Here is a 13,418-nt window from a genome sequence, read left to right on the forward strand (position 1 = left end):
CTCAAACGCCACCAGCTGGTTATTTTCAGAAGAGCATCAGGCATTATTTCAGCTGGCTAAAAACGCTTTGGTGGACACACGTTAATTCATTAATTTATTGTAAGGCATTTTATGCATTTATGCAACATGACGTGCCAAACCAAATCAAAAGGATTCCTGTAAACTGTAATTCATAGGCGGGGATTATGCTAATTATGAATGAGCGTGCGCGCACGCCTTATTTATGAAGTATTTGAATCCGGAGGAGAGTTTTCGGGAAGGTCTATTTTATGTGCAAATCACTCATATATTTACTCAAATATTTACGAATGTTTCATGAGAGAGACCCATTGCTTTTCTTACCGTATAGTACATCTACATAATATATACAGTATGTAGGCAATTCCAGTGTTATGGATGTGACATATAAGCACTCAGAGAATGTATTTGTTACAAACATACTGAACCATTTGTTTATATTTTACTAAACCTTTGTTGATAGAGTTTAAACATCAGAAAAATATCAGGCAATGCAGAACTTTTAAAAAATGGAAATAAACATGAGTTATGGATGCAACAAAAAAGAACACGTTTTTTTGGGAGACGACAAACTTTGTAGGATTTCTGTGAATTAAAATGCACAAACCTGAAGCAATAATACCCAACAAATGGAGAAGGGCTGTCTCTTCATAGAACATAAAATAGTCACTTTATTAAAAATTTTAGGTGCTGATATGGATGTGACAATCCTAAAAATCATGTGACAATAAAAAAATCATGCTCTAAAACGAAAACAAATGCTTTAAAAACTTGAAGAGAGACATCACATGGTTATTTAAACCACCAAATGTTAAACGAGTCATATGACGCGATTTCGTGTTTTCCTGTATCTTCCCCACTGGATGCAACAAATGCCTCGTTTATAATATGTTTTATTGATTTTGTCGCGTTGCATCGAGACACAGCTTCAAAGGCTGCTCAAGAAGTTAGCTATAGTAAGCTAATTGTTAAACCTAATAGTTTTTTTTTTAAATAAAACCTTACCGATCTGTTACGCTCCACTGGCAAAGTCATGCTGGCAAAGTTGATTTATCCGCTTGGTCAAATGCATTTTCTGGATCATATTCAGGCTTGAACTCAGCACCGGTGACATTATCAGGCTGATGTTCCGAATATGGTAAGGGGCGTTACATTTACGCCACATGCTTGAGGTATTCGGCCAATCACAACGCACTGGGTAGCTGGCTAATCAAAGCACACAGCGCTTTTCCCTAACAATGAGCTTTGTTACAAATCGAGGCGTTTCAGAAAGGCGGGCACAGGGGAGCAACAGTATTGCACGGTATGTGAAAACTAATGTGTTTTTTTAAACGTAAACCGCGTAAACACACTGTATTACACCAAATACACAAAATAACGTTCGTTTTAGCTCTGTTCTGTGATGCACGTTCATGACTTCCGTATTACGTGAAGTCATGAACGCACATCGCAGAACAGAGCAAGGCGAGCATTTGTGTTTATAAAACATATACATTTTTGTTTTTTTTAGAAAACGACAGATCGTTTCGCTAGATAAGACCTTTATTCATCGTCTGGTATCGTTTAAAGCCCTTTGAAGCTGCACTGAAACTGTAATTTTGACCTTCAACCATTTGGCGTCCATTTAAGTCCACTATATGGAGAAAAATCCTGGAACGTTTTCATCAAAAACCTTAATTTCTTTTCGACTAAAGAAACAAATAAATAAACATCTTGGATGACATGGGGGTGAGTTAATTATGATGAAAAATTATTTTGAAAGTGAACTACTCCTTTAACTTGCGTTAACTAAATTCTGAAGATTAAATTAATATTTCTAATAATAATAATATAATATTTGTATAAACTTTCTGAACGTTATTAATTCATAAGGCTTAAGACTAGTCCCAGACTAAAATTAATTTTGAGCTGTCTTAACTGAAAAAACTTGCCAGACATATCTTAAAATATGTCAGTGCCATTGTTTTTTTTCAAGATGCATATCACTGTTTTTTTCTACAGCATTTTAATAAAAGCGACTTAAATAGCCTAAATTAACTGAGGCATAGTCCTGGCTTAGGATAAGCCTTGTCTATGAAACCGGGCCATAATGACTGTAAATATTGAACATCAAACTGGTGATGTTTCTTAACATTTTCTATATGCAGAGCACTATTTAATTGCATTTTCCTGTTCTGTTTTGATTGACAGGACATATCGACCCTGATCATTGGCTGTTTTTAAACTATCGACTGATTATTGGCTGATAAACAGATGCATGTCTAGTTTTGATATTATTTAACATTTCTTTGCCATATAACTTTTGCAAACCCTGATCTATATAATCTACATCTATATTAAGATTCATCAATATTTCTCAGGGCACACATTTTCATCTATCTTTTTGTTTTAAGATTTATCTTTTGGCAATTTGCTTTATTTGTACAGTTAAGTGAGAGAGAGGACAGGAAGCGAAGTGGGAGAGAGAAGGGGGTGGGTTCGGGAAAGGACCACGAGACGGGAATCGAACCCGGGTCGCCCAATGTGCAACCGCGCCACATGTCGGAGCACTGTCCATGAGGCTATCGGTAACTATTTTTAAGTCGTATAACTCTTTTGAGTCAGGCCTAATTTCAGCTTGTTTGTCATCCAGTGTACAGGGGAATATGAGAGGCGATTAACCTCTCCTGACCGGCAACTGGATAGTGGGATGAACTTCAGACATGACAAATGACAGCCCCGGTGGGGGTATTGCACAGCTAAAGCAGTCCCGTCGCAGCTTGATAAACGGACTGTATCGTGTGAGGCCATAAATTGTGGAATAAACTTTTGCTTTTTTTACTTTCTACAGTGAGAGACCTCCATGTCCATGTTTTTGTCACGTTACTTTTTAACTTGGAACCTTGCAGAAAATGTATCTCATACAAACATTTTAAGACACTTACCCAGTTCATGGGGCAGTTCATGACAGAAGACCGCGACTGATGTACTGATTCCCCCTGTTATATTAGCACTAAAAGCAGCACCTGCAGAAGAGAAACCCTTCTGTCAAGCAGACAAATTCATCTGAATGATTGTGGTACTGGATTCATAGCTCACTGTACACACAAACTGACCTATAGCGAGTCCATCACTGAAGTTATGCATGCCGTCACCCATGATGACCATCCATGCTATGCTGGCGATCCCAGCGTCCTTCATCTCCTGGTCAGAATGGCAGTGTCCGTGGTGTGAATGCCCGTGGCCATGGCCGTGTCCATGTTTTTTCATCTTGCCCTTTGGTGCACTGTCCTCCTCTGTTTTTCCTGCTCCCTTGTGGGGGTGATCAGAATCTGAGACGTCCAGCGGCATCTTGCTGGGAGAGTCTAGAGGCTGTAACTCTGTCATTTGTATATCATTGTGTCCGGCTTCACATGTTGAACCCTCTCCTGCAAAATGGAAATGTTGCTCCTAAATATTATCACTGCATTAAGTATGCTTACAGAGATTTGGATGTTCTTATAGTATTTGGGTACTATGGGATATAAAGAAGCTGAGACTCAAATTGAGCTCCAGGATATTAACATTTTCAATTTTCTTTTGATTAAGGTACGGACTCACCCTCTGTTAGTGGTTTCAGATGGAGCCACTCAGCATCCGAACGCCTGTTGAGTTTGTGGTCTGACAATTTCCTGCCAATCTTGGCCTGTTCTCCTTTCTTCATCCTCTGGCAGACACCTCCCTGTGAAAACACACGAAAGCACTAGATTTTGAGAATAAAAAGCCACGCTTGTTTTGCAGCGCTGCCTCTAAAAGCTCCACCATCTTCAGCAGTTATGAATTACATTTTAGTTGTGTTCGGAACAACCTCTCTGAAACAGCTTCCTTGCCATTTTAGGTTATTTTGTGAAACTTTTAATACTTCTAATGCACTTTTCCTGTGTTCATGGCGTTGTCTCTTACCCTTTGGTCTCTGTAGTGTTTGAACATGCCAATGCAGTGTTCAATGATAAAGAGGAGGTAGATTCCTGCTAGCGCTGTCAGTCCTTTCCAAACGCCGTCGAACTTTATCAGAAAATCCTCCTCGTGTTCATGCTCTGTGTGGATTCCGTGACTGTGGTCGTGGCCCTCTTGAGACTGTAAGTGTATCGAGATGTTTTAACAAGAAACCTTAATATGCAAATGATAAATACAGCCACAGAAAAAAAATTTGAGACCATTTCAAAGTTATTTTTAGTATTTCTGAATTTACCATTTATAGGTGTGAATTAGGCAAAACAAACATTTTTGTTTCGTTCTGTGAAATACTAACAATATTTCTACCAAATTTCTATTTGCATTTATTTGCAGAAAATGAAAACTTGAGAAACAGGTCAAAATAACAGAAAAAATGCTCTGTATTGTTTCAGACCTCAAATACTGCAAAGAAAACAAGTTCATATTCACTTTTAAACAATACACGGTAATATTTCTACATGTATTTAGGACATTTTCAAAGATAATTTTAGTGCGCTAACCCTGATTTATATCAGTTTTCACGCGTCCCGTCATGCTGCCATTACATTGCTGTTGGATGACTTTATGTCATTCCTGAGATTTGATTTTGTCACAATACATTTAGAAATGCTGATTAAATTAAAATTGGGAATGGTCTCTTAATTTCGTCTGCGTCGGTATAGACTACAGCATTAAAATAAACATGTGAGATGGCATTATATTTGAGTAAATTTAATTATCATATTTGGAAACTTCCAAAAGCCAACAGTAAGCTCCATGATCTCTAGTTTACACTACCAAGCCTGCCATGTTTGCCCCCACACTCACGTGAGGCAGTAGATGCAGTAAAGCATCACCGCTTAGGGTTCCCACAGCCAGCGCCACCAGGAAGGTCAAGAGAAATTTAAAGCAGGACTGGTTGAGGATGGGCACCAGAACCACACCCAGCAGAGACAGCAGACTGATGATGGTGATGGACACGAAACCCCACATCCAGATCCACACTGCAAAACCATACACATCACTTACTACACACAAAGATTTCATTCTAAAATATCTAAGAGATTCACAGCTGACCGAACAAACCATCCATAGAATAATTAAAGACACCTGAAGATGAAGCTTCCTCTATTGTATCGGTCTTAACATCATGGTAGTGAAGGATGCAGAAGCGTCTGTCGATCTGATAGAGGAGTGCTGGACATAAATACGTGAACTGCTCCTGAGAGATGAGCGACTCGGAGTTCAGTCCGTACTGGTCCAACAGCTGTGTTAAATTCAAACACTGTCAAAAAGAAAGAGAGAGAATTATGCTTTGTCCTCATTTCATTCAGTGTTTGGACATTCAGGTTTAGATTTACCTCCTCATGTTGGTGATGCACACCATGTGATTTATCCGAAGGATCCATCATCCCTCCCGGCACCTCTCGCTTTCCTCTGGGTGGCTCATCGAGGCTGTGTTCCTGACTGTTGTGTTCATGCTCATCTCCGCTGCTCTCGGGCTCCGGTGAGCTGACGGCATGAGTAACGGTGCTGGTGGTCTTATTCCGGCCCCGTTGGTTTCTGGCTTTAGTTGGCCGTCTGTTTCGTCTGAGTTGAGTGTTGGGTGGCTCAGTCGGTGTTGAAGGCATTACCGTAGTGTGCTGGAGATGAGGGTGCTTGTGATGATGGTGGTCATGGTGGTGATGCTCATGCGTGTGGTCTTCGCTGAAGTCATTGTTTTCTTGTGTAGGTTCATGATGATGGTCGTGGTCATGACCCGGCTGTTCACTGTGATGTCCGTGACTGTGCGTATGCGAGTGTGTGTGCTTGTGGTCATGATTTTGAGGATCATGTCTGTGTATGTGTTCATGATCAGTGTCGTTTTCATGGTCATGATCTTCAATTGTGTCGTGTCCGTGCTCGTGATCACCGTCTTTCTCATGATCGTGTTTCTCAAGTCCGCTCCTCGTGGTTCCCGTGTCAGCGCATGGTGGCTCCTCGACAGATGTGTGCTCTTCATTTTCATCATGTGAGTGTTCGTGGTTCTTATGGGACACGTGGGGCTTCTCGTGATGATGCGGATGCCCGGCCGAATGCGAGTGCCGGCCTTCCTGAACTTCTAGAATATCCAAATGGGCCATGTGATCGTGTCCTAGTTCTTCATGCTCGAGGCCCACAACTCGCACCTCTCCCAATCCCAAACTCAGCAGCAGACTCTGGAAGCCTTTAAAATCCAGACGGTCCTTCTTGCCGTACAGACAGAACAACCGCTGGATGTAGTAATGTTGCTCGTTCTCTGCAGGCTCTCCGTGGTTGTTGTGCAACAACCGGTCCGATAAGCCATCGCAGGACGTCTCGGAAATCTGCAGGTCGTTGTGGACGTGGTCATGGTCTTCGTGGCTGTGTCCGTGGTGATGGTGGGATCCTCCTTCGTGACAGTGACTGCAGTGATGGAACAGGAGGGTCAGCACGCAGAGAAAGCAAAACCTGGTATGTGTGTGAACTCTCATCGTCTCCTCGCTTAGAAACCTCTGCAAAAAAACAGAAATGAACAGTTAGTTTTATTAATAATGAAAATTCTTTATCTGGGTGCGTGTTCCCTAGGAATTTAACACATGACTTGGCCATTGCTAGTGCCATGCTCTACCCCACTAACACTACACTATAGTTCTTTTTAAGACTCGGATAATCGCTTCTTTATTAAATTAATATAAAAAATTAAGTGTGTTTTTATCATTGGAGGCTTCTTCCTGGAGAAAAAGCACTGAAGAATATTAATAGTCCCCATACAGCAGCTACTGTGAGCCTTGCTGCTAAATGTAACAAGAGATTTTAACTCAACTCAACTCTCAACTCAACTTTATTTATATAGCGCTTTTACAATTTTCATTGTTACAAAGCAGCTGTACATGAGACACATTGACTACAAGCAAAACAATCAAAGTTGTACCTGCAAAAACAAGAAAAGGTTGAAAACACAGGAGACAGACACACCCACACACAAAACACTCCACACACACAACACGCACACACACCAACACACACAGACACAGAGACACACACACACACACACACGTACGTACACAGACAAGTACGCACACACACACACGCTCAGTGAGAGCACACATTTAGGATAAAGGAGAGAGAAGCACAGGTCAAATATAACAGATAATAAATTCCTATATGCAATATTAATTAAGTAAAACTTTAAGATTCTAAAGCAGCCCCCCCGGTCAGGCAGATAGTGCAAAAACAGTATGCAAACGGTGGCGAGGAACCCAAAACTCTAATCGAGAAAAAAAACCTCAGGAGAACCCAGGCCCAACCAGGGGATTCCAGTTCCCCTCTGGCAAAAGCTGCTGCCTCTGCACAAGCTCCAGAGAACTTGCACAACAAGGCTAAATAAAATAATTAAACTTAATAATAAAATAAATTGTAGTTTAAGATTATCATTAATAATCTAATAACATTTAACATTGGAGTCTTTAAAGATTTGCATACAAATATATAAAAGTCATTATTAATGGATTAACATTTGTTTTCTTTAGCTTTAACAGTTTGATGAACTTTTGCTGATAAAAATTCGGACAAAAATGCATTTGGTCCGTCTGACAGCACCAGAAAAATTTAATCAGAATAAAATCAGATACACGGAATGAAAAACACATCTTCCTTGAATTGTTTATGGCACAACTTTAAAGGCATTTATATGCGGTATAGGGCTGCAGCTATCGATTCTTTTCCTAATCGAGTATTCTACTGATTTTTCCATCGATTAATCGGGTATTCGGATAATAAGTACTTTTTCTTTATTAAAAAGCAATACTAAATATACCACAGAAAATAAGACGGGTCTCTTAAAATGAGTAAAACAACTAATTTGTTTCCTTTTTAGAACAATTAAAGTTTTTATTACTGAAATAGCATACATTAATATCTGTGAAAACTAAACCCATTTAGTACATTCCATTGCCATATTAAATTCAAAATGCAATATAATACAAATATATAAATAAGAAACATGAATAAAAATAGAAAGAATAATTTCAAAGGTAAACAACTAACTTCAGCTTATGCATGATGCATTTAGTTTATATAAATTAGTTGCAGAGGTGGGTAGTAACGCGCTACATTTACTTCGTTACATTTACTTGAGTAACATTTTGGAAAATATATGATATATATATGAAATATATAATAAAAGTGTGTACTTTTACTCTTACTTGAGTAAATTTCTAATAGAAAATCTGTACTTTTACTTCGTTACATAACTTAAATTGCGTGACGTTCCTTCGTTCCTTCATTTTAAAATATGCTTTTTAAAACGCGTTGTTTATTTCAAGGTTGTCGTCTCTTTTTACGGGCATTCCCGAGTGATCGATTCTTTTGAGTCGATTCTTTTGAAAGCATTAATTGAACAATGGGCAAAACCATTTGAATAGGCTAATAGTTCAAATGATTTGTTCAGTTCGCAGCACGATCTGAATCATCTGAAGCAGGATTACTCACTCCTCGTAGCACGAAATTTAAGAACACGCAGAACACAAAGAGCGTTGGATGAAGTGGATATTAATCTATATCTATACAATCAAAACTGCAAATGTGTCATTGTTTGCCAGCAATGACAAATGCCAGCCATATGCGCACACCCGCGCGACCTGTACGTCAGACACCGCAACATGCGCGTTACCTGTCAGACACAGAGACGTGGGCCTGCAGAAATATACATTTGACGAACAGAAGGAAGAAAACTTGTTGATGGGCGTGTGGTTCACTATTTACTGTTTGTTTACAAGTAAGAGCGTTTCACAACACACACGTGACACAACACGAGAAAACATGAGCTTTGTTCAAAAATGTGTATTTCATTTAAGAGAGCACTGCAGATGTTCTAGATCATCTTAGGAAATGATCTGAGTTTAGTTCATGCTTTAGTTTGACATGGTCTATTATTCTAAATAAGTTGTGTAAACTACATTGACATCAGGACTAGATGAACTTTACAGACTTCTGTGTCTATTCTTTAGTCTCTCTAGTATATTGCAAAGATATCTGCTTATGATAATTAAAAATATGGATTAAAATGTAATATTAAAATATTGGCGTTAATGTTAATTTTATGTAGTAGGCCTATATAATCAGATACAAAGTAACTAAGTAACTAGCCACTTGAGTAGTTTTTTCATTGCATACTTTTTTACTTTTACTCAAGTAAATTTTAAAATAGTGACTTTTACTTTTGTAACAATTTCTCTAGTTACTTGTACTTTTACTTGAGTTAAGATTTTGGCTACTCTACCCACCTCTGATTAGTTGTAGTTTCTTTTTTTACTATTAAATAGTAATATATAGCCTATGACTTTTATTTTGGCAGGTTGTCGGAAGACGCTTATTTTTTAGTATGTCTGTTTCTTCACTCAAACAATAACATGTTCGTGAAATAAACTCTCAGAGCAACTCTGGAGGTGAAGTTCATGTCCTCAGACAAATACATGAGCATCACGCATGTAGCACGTTAAACTGCAGTTCATTCACGCAGACCAGCCAGATGACATGTTTAAATAACAGGATTCGGCATCTGCTAGTCCGCATCTAGTTTGATGGACTCAGTGCAGCCGGAAAACAAGTTTCACTCGCAAAATAGACTAAAACTAAGTAAAATAGCAGTTCACCACTTATTTATCAGCATGAGAAACACGTGTGAGCGTGTGCACAGACTAAAATGCGTGTGTCTCACGGTGAATGCGTGAGACTTGAGAGCCCTGTAACATGAACAGAGTTTAGCGGGCTGTGCGTTAGCAATAACGGTCTGTGGGGGAGCGCAGTGCTCCATGTGTACTGCAGTTAAATGGATTAAACAAAGTGTTGCCTCGATGATTTTTTGTATTCGAATTACTCAAGTAACTCGAGGAATCGTTTCAGCCCTAATGTAGTAGCGTGTGAAAAGTGAGGACTATACTGCAGTCATATAATCACTTATTAAACTTAACTTCCCTATTGGAAGAGATCACAAGCCAAACAGTTGCAAGATTGAAAGTACATAAATGTGCTCTTGTGAGCTAAAATAGACACCAAAATACCTGTTTTTGCAAAAGTCGATTTGAATTCGTACTTTGAAATGTTATATTAAGCTCAATTTAGCTCAGTCTGTAAAAAAGACTTCATACGGTTCCTATAACAGACAAATCTCTTTTATCCACATTCTTGTGTAGTGAGAAGATCCTGCGAGCAGTACTTACGGCAGCCTGTGCTCCTTCAGCGTATTAAAGTGTGTGAAATTGAACTAAAGCGTGAAGGCGGTTAAAACACGCTTTAATTATGATCCCTCCTTTCCACAACACGCTGTTTATAAACATGAGAATGAAGTGACCTCTGAACCCTTCAGGAGATAGGGATGAGGGCGCTGCCTGCTTCAATACGCTCTTTGTTGCTTAAATGACATCCAAAAAACGCCCAATCATTTTCTAAAAAAATCATAAAAACCGGCAGTCATGTGCTGTAGGAATATCATGAGACAATACTAGAGGAGGAACTGACCTGACCGCAAACCCCACAGCAAAGTGATGTTACTCATTTCACATATCAAGAGGCCATTTAAGGCAGTGTTTCCCAACCTTGGTCCTCGGGGCACACCTTCCAGAATGTCTTAGTTCTCTCCCTATATGAAACACCTGATTGATGAGTTGAATCAGGTGTTTTATATAAGGAGAGATCTAAAACATTATGGAAGGTGTGCCCCGTGGACCAGGGTTGGGAAACACTGATTTAAGGTACAACAGGCAAAAAAACTAAAATTTAGATGCAGAATAATGGTTGATGGAGCGGTTATGCGGCTTGAAAAATGGTCTAAAATTATAAAACTAAACTATGACTGTATTAGCACATACGTGGCAAACACGGACCTTAAAATTAAAAAGCTGTTTTTCAATCAGGGCTGCACAATATATAAAAATGATCAAAATGTGCATATTGCAACAATTTGCAATAACTCAATTATTTTAATACCTATAAGTTATGTACATTCAAAGTTTCAGGTTGATGCAGATAGTAGAAAAACTGGCATGCAAATGTTAGTGCCTGTGTGTATGGCGTTTATTCAGACCCTAAACTCGCGCGCATGAAAACCGCACGCGATTTAAGCACGCAGAACAGTTCCACGAGTGGAAACACACCCTCGCGAGAGCACGCAGAACATTATCAGTGCGCGAAAAAGAATCCTTGCGAGAGCACATTTCTGCTCCAACGTAGTCTGAGAGCAGAGGCTTCTCTCTTTGCTCTCGCAACTGCTCAACACTTGCTTGCTCGTCGAGTTGACCTTTGAGACTTTGGAGGCGGGACAATGGCAGATGTCTCTGCTCATTTGATTGGTCACTTTTATCATGCAGTCACCTACATGCAGTAACCTACAGACTACGACCTGTCTTACCTAATGATTAGTGTATTACCTTACCTTAGCTATGTGTTAGTATTTTAAGAAGTGACATTTTGAATTCTTCCAAAAAATTATGCTATATAATACAGTTAAATTTCATGTATGACCTATTTAAAAATAAAAACTATAATAATAGAATGAAATGTTTCCTGTAGTCATTTAGTTTGAGTTATCTAATAAAATTGGTAATGCCTACTGGTATAAACTGTTTTAATATTTTCAAAACAAATAAATTATTTAAATTACATTTTAGAAAGTACATCATATTATAATTTATAATAACTTGTGCTTTGAGTTATACTGTTGTAGCTGTTTATCAATGCTCATTTTATAACAATTCATGAAAATGATTAACAATACAAATACAAAAGCAATTATGAATACACATTACCGAACTTTTTAATTTTTAACTTCCTGTTAAGATGCCAAATATGTAGATCCATAAAGCCAAGGGCATACATAACACTGTAACCCAAGTTTAAAAACTGAAAAAAGTATTGTGTTATGCCAAATGATGACGTTTCTGTACATCGGGTAAGATACAGGTCGGAGACTGTAGGTGAGTTCATGTTTAAAGTGACCAATAAAAGGATCGGAGAAGTCTGCCATTGTCCCGCCCCCAAAGTCTCAGAAGTCAGCTCGACGAGCAATTAAGTGTTGAGCAGTTGCAAGAGCATTGAGAGAATTGCGTGCCCGCTCTTCACAGCACCTACTCGCGGACAGCATTTTTTGCATGCAAAGCAGAAATGCGCCCTCGCAAAGATTCGTGTGGATTTCATGCGCGCGAGTTTAGGGACTGAATAAACGACATAGGTGTGTGCATGTGCAAGATGATGAACAATTGGAAAGAGTGTAAATGTGTGTAAACCAAATTGAACTAGCTTACATTAAAATAAATAAATACTTAAAGGGAAAGTTCACCCAAAAAGAAAAATTCTGACATCATTTACTCAGCCTCGTAATTTCAAACCTATGACTTTTTATCTTCGCAGAACACAAAAGAAGATATTTTGAAGAATGTTGGTAACCAAACAACAGCGGTACCCATTGACTTGCATTGGTTTTGTGTCCGTACAATAAAAGTGAATGGGTACTGCCGTTGCTCGGTTACCAACATTCTTCAAAATGTGTTCTGCGGAAAAAAGTAAGTCATACAGGTCTGAAATGACAAGAGAGTGAGTAAATGATGACAGAATTTTTATTTTTGGGTGACTATCACTTTAACCATAAACTGTCTTTCTAATAGGGATGGGCATTTTTGATCATATTTCATTTCGAGTACTGGACAGGTTTGAAAAACGAGTGCTCGATTAATTGGGGGCGGGGCATTAGAGGGGGCAGGGCGTGTCCCCCATACCATGGTGACAATGAAAGATTTTAATCAGTGGCGTAACTTTGTTTTGAAAAGTGGTGGGGACAAAGACGACACAAACAATACTTTAATAAATAGTTTCTGTAAGAACTCGTTGGGAATATTCATGGACGTCACAAGCCCGAAACATGTAGGTAACTCCTCCAGAAAACAATATAAAAACTAAGCCGCTTTATCAACGGCTTCAATGGTGTAACGCGAACGACGCATGACAAATAATATTGACACTGCCGTGAAGCAGGTTCGAATCCGCTGAACTCACTGTTCTAAATTTTTACATCACATATCAGATCTGCTTCCATTTGTTTTTAAACTATATCATGTTTTCATCAATATATAATTTAAAGCATATTGTGCTTTATTATATGTAAGGATGGCTGTTGCCGTACGTAATTAAACGTATTAATTCGTGATGAAACAAAAACTACTGAAACGAATGTGTTTTCCCCATGTTAAAAATTTGGTGTTTGACACCCCCCTGCTAATAAGGACAAACATTCAAGTATACAGGGGAAACAGATGGAAAATAATATCTATAAAAAAATCTTATTTCACTAATTACTACGGGCATTGCCTGATAGGCTACAAATATACAAAAAACTTTCTAAATTTTGTTTTGAACTCATGAAACTACAAAGTTGTGACTTTTTCCATTTATTT

General features: G+C 38.7%; 1 protein-coding gene across 2 annotated transcripts in view; it reads right to left on the reverse strand.

Moving 5' to 3' along the window:
• slc39a10 (solute carrier family 39 member 10) overlaps positions 1–13,418 on the reverse strand; it is a 38,194-nt gene that overhangs the window by 5,063 nt on the left and 19,713 nt on the right. The window contains exons 1-8 of one of the 2 annotated variants that reach the window (XM_057335502.1): positions 10,194–10,380; positions 5,334–6,485; positions 5,083–5,257; positions 4,801–4,976; positions 3,940–4,113; positions 3,598–3,718; positions 3,114–3,425; positions 2,943–3,023 (exon numbers count right to left, since the gene is read on the reverse strand). In XM_057335502.1, the coding sequence (XP_057191485.1) occupies positions 2,943–3,023; positions 3,114–3,425; positions 3,598–3,718; positions 3,940–4,113; positions 4,801–4,976; positions 5,083–5,257; positions 5,334–6,464 (2,170 nt within the window). In that variant the 5' untranslated portion in view covers positions 6,465–6,485; positions 10,194–10,380. Of the gene's footprint in view, positions 1–2,942; positions 3,024–3,113; positions 3,426–3,597; positions 3,719–3,939; positions 4,114–4,800; positions 4,977–5,082; positions 5,258–5,333; positions 6,486–10,193; positions 10,381–13,418 lie in introns of those variants that run through there. The other variant, XM_057335501.1, reaches the window with a different exon arrangement.

Source organism: Triplophysa rosa, linkage group LG6 (assembly GCF_024868665.1).
Source record: "Triplophysa rosa linkage group LG6, Trosa_1v2, whole genome shotgun sequence".
Lineage (NCBI taxonomy): Eukaryota > Metazoa > Chordata > Actinopteri > Cypriniformes > Nemacheilidae > Triplophysa > Triplophysa rosa.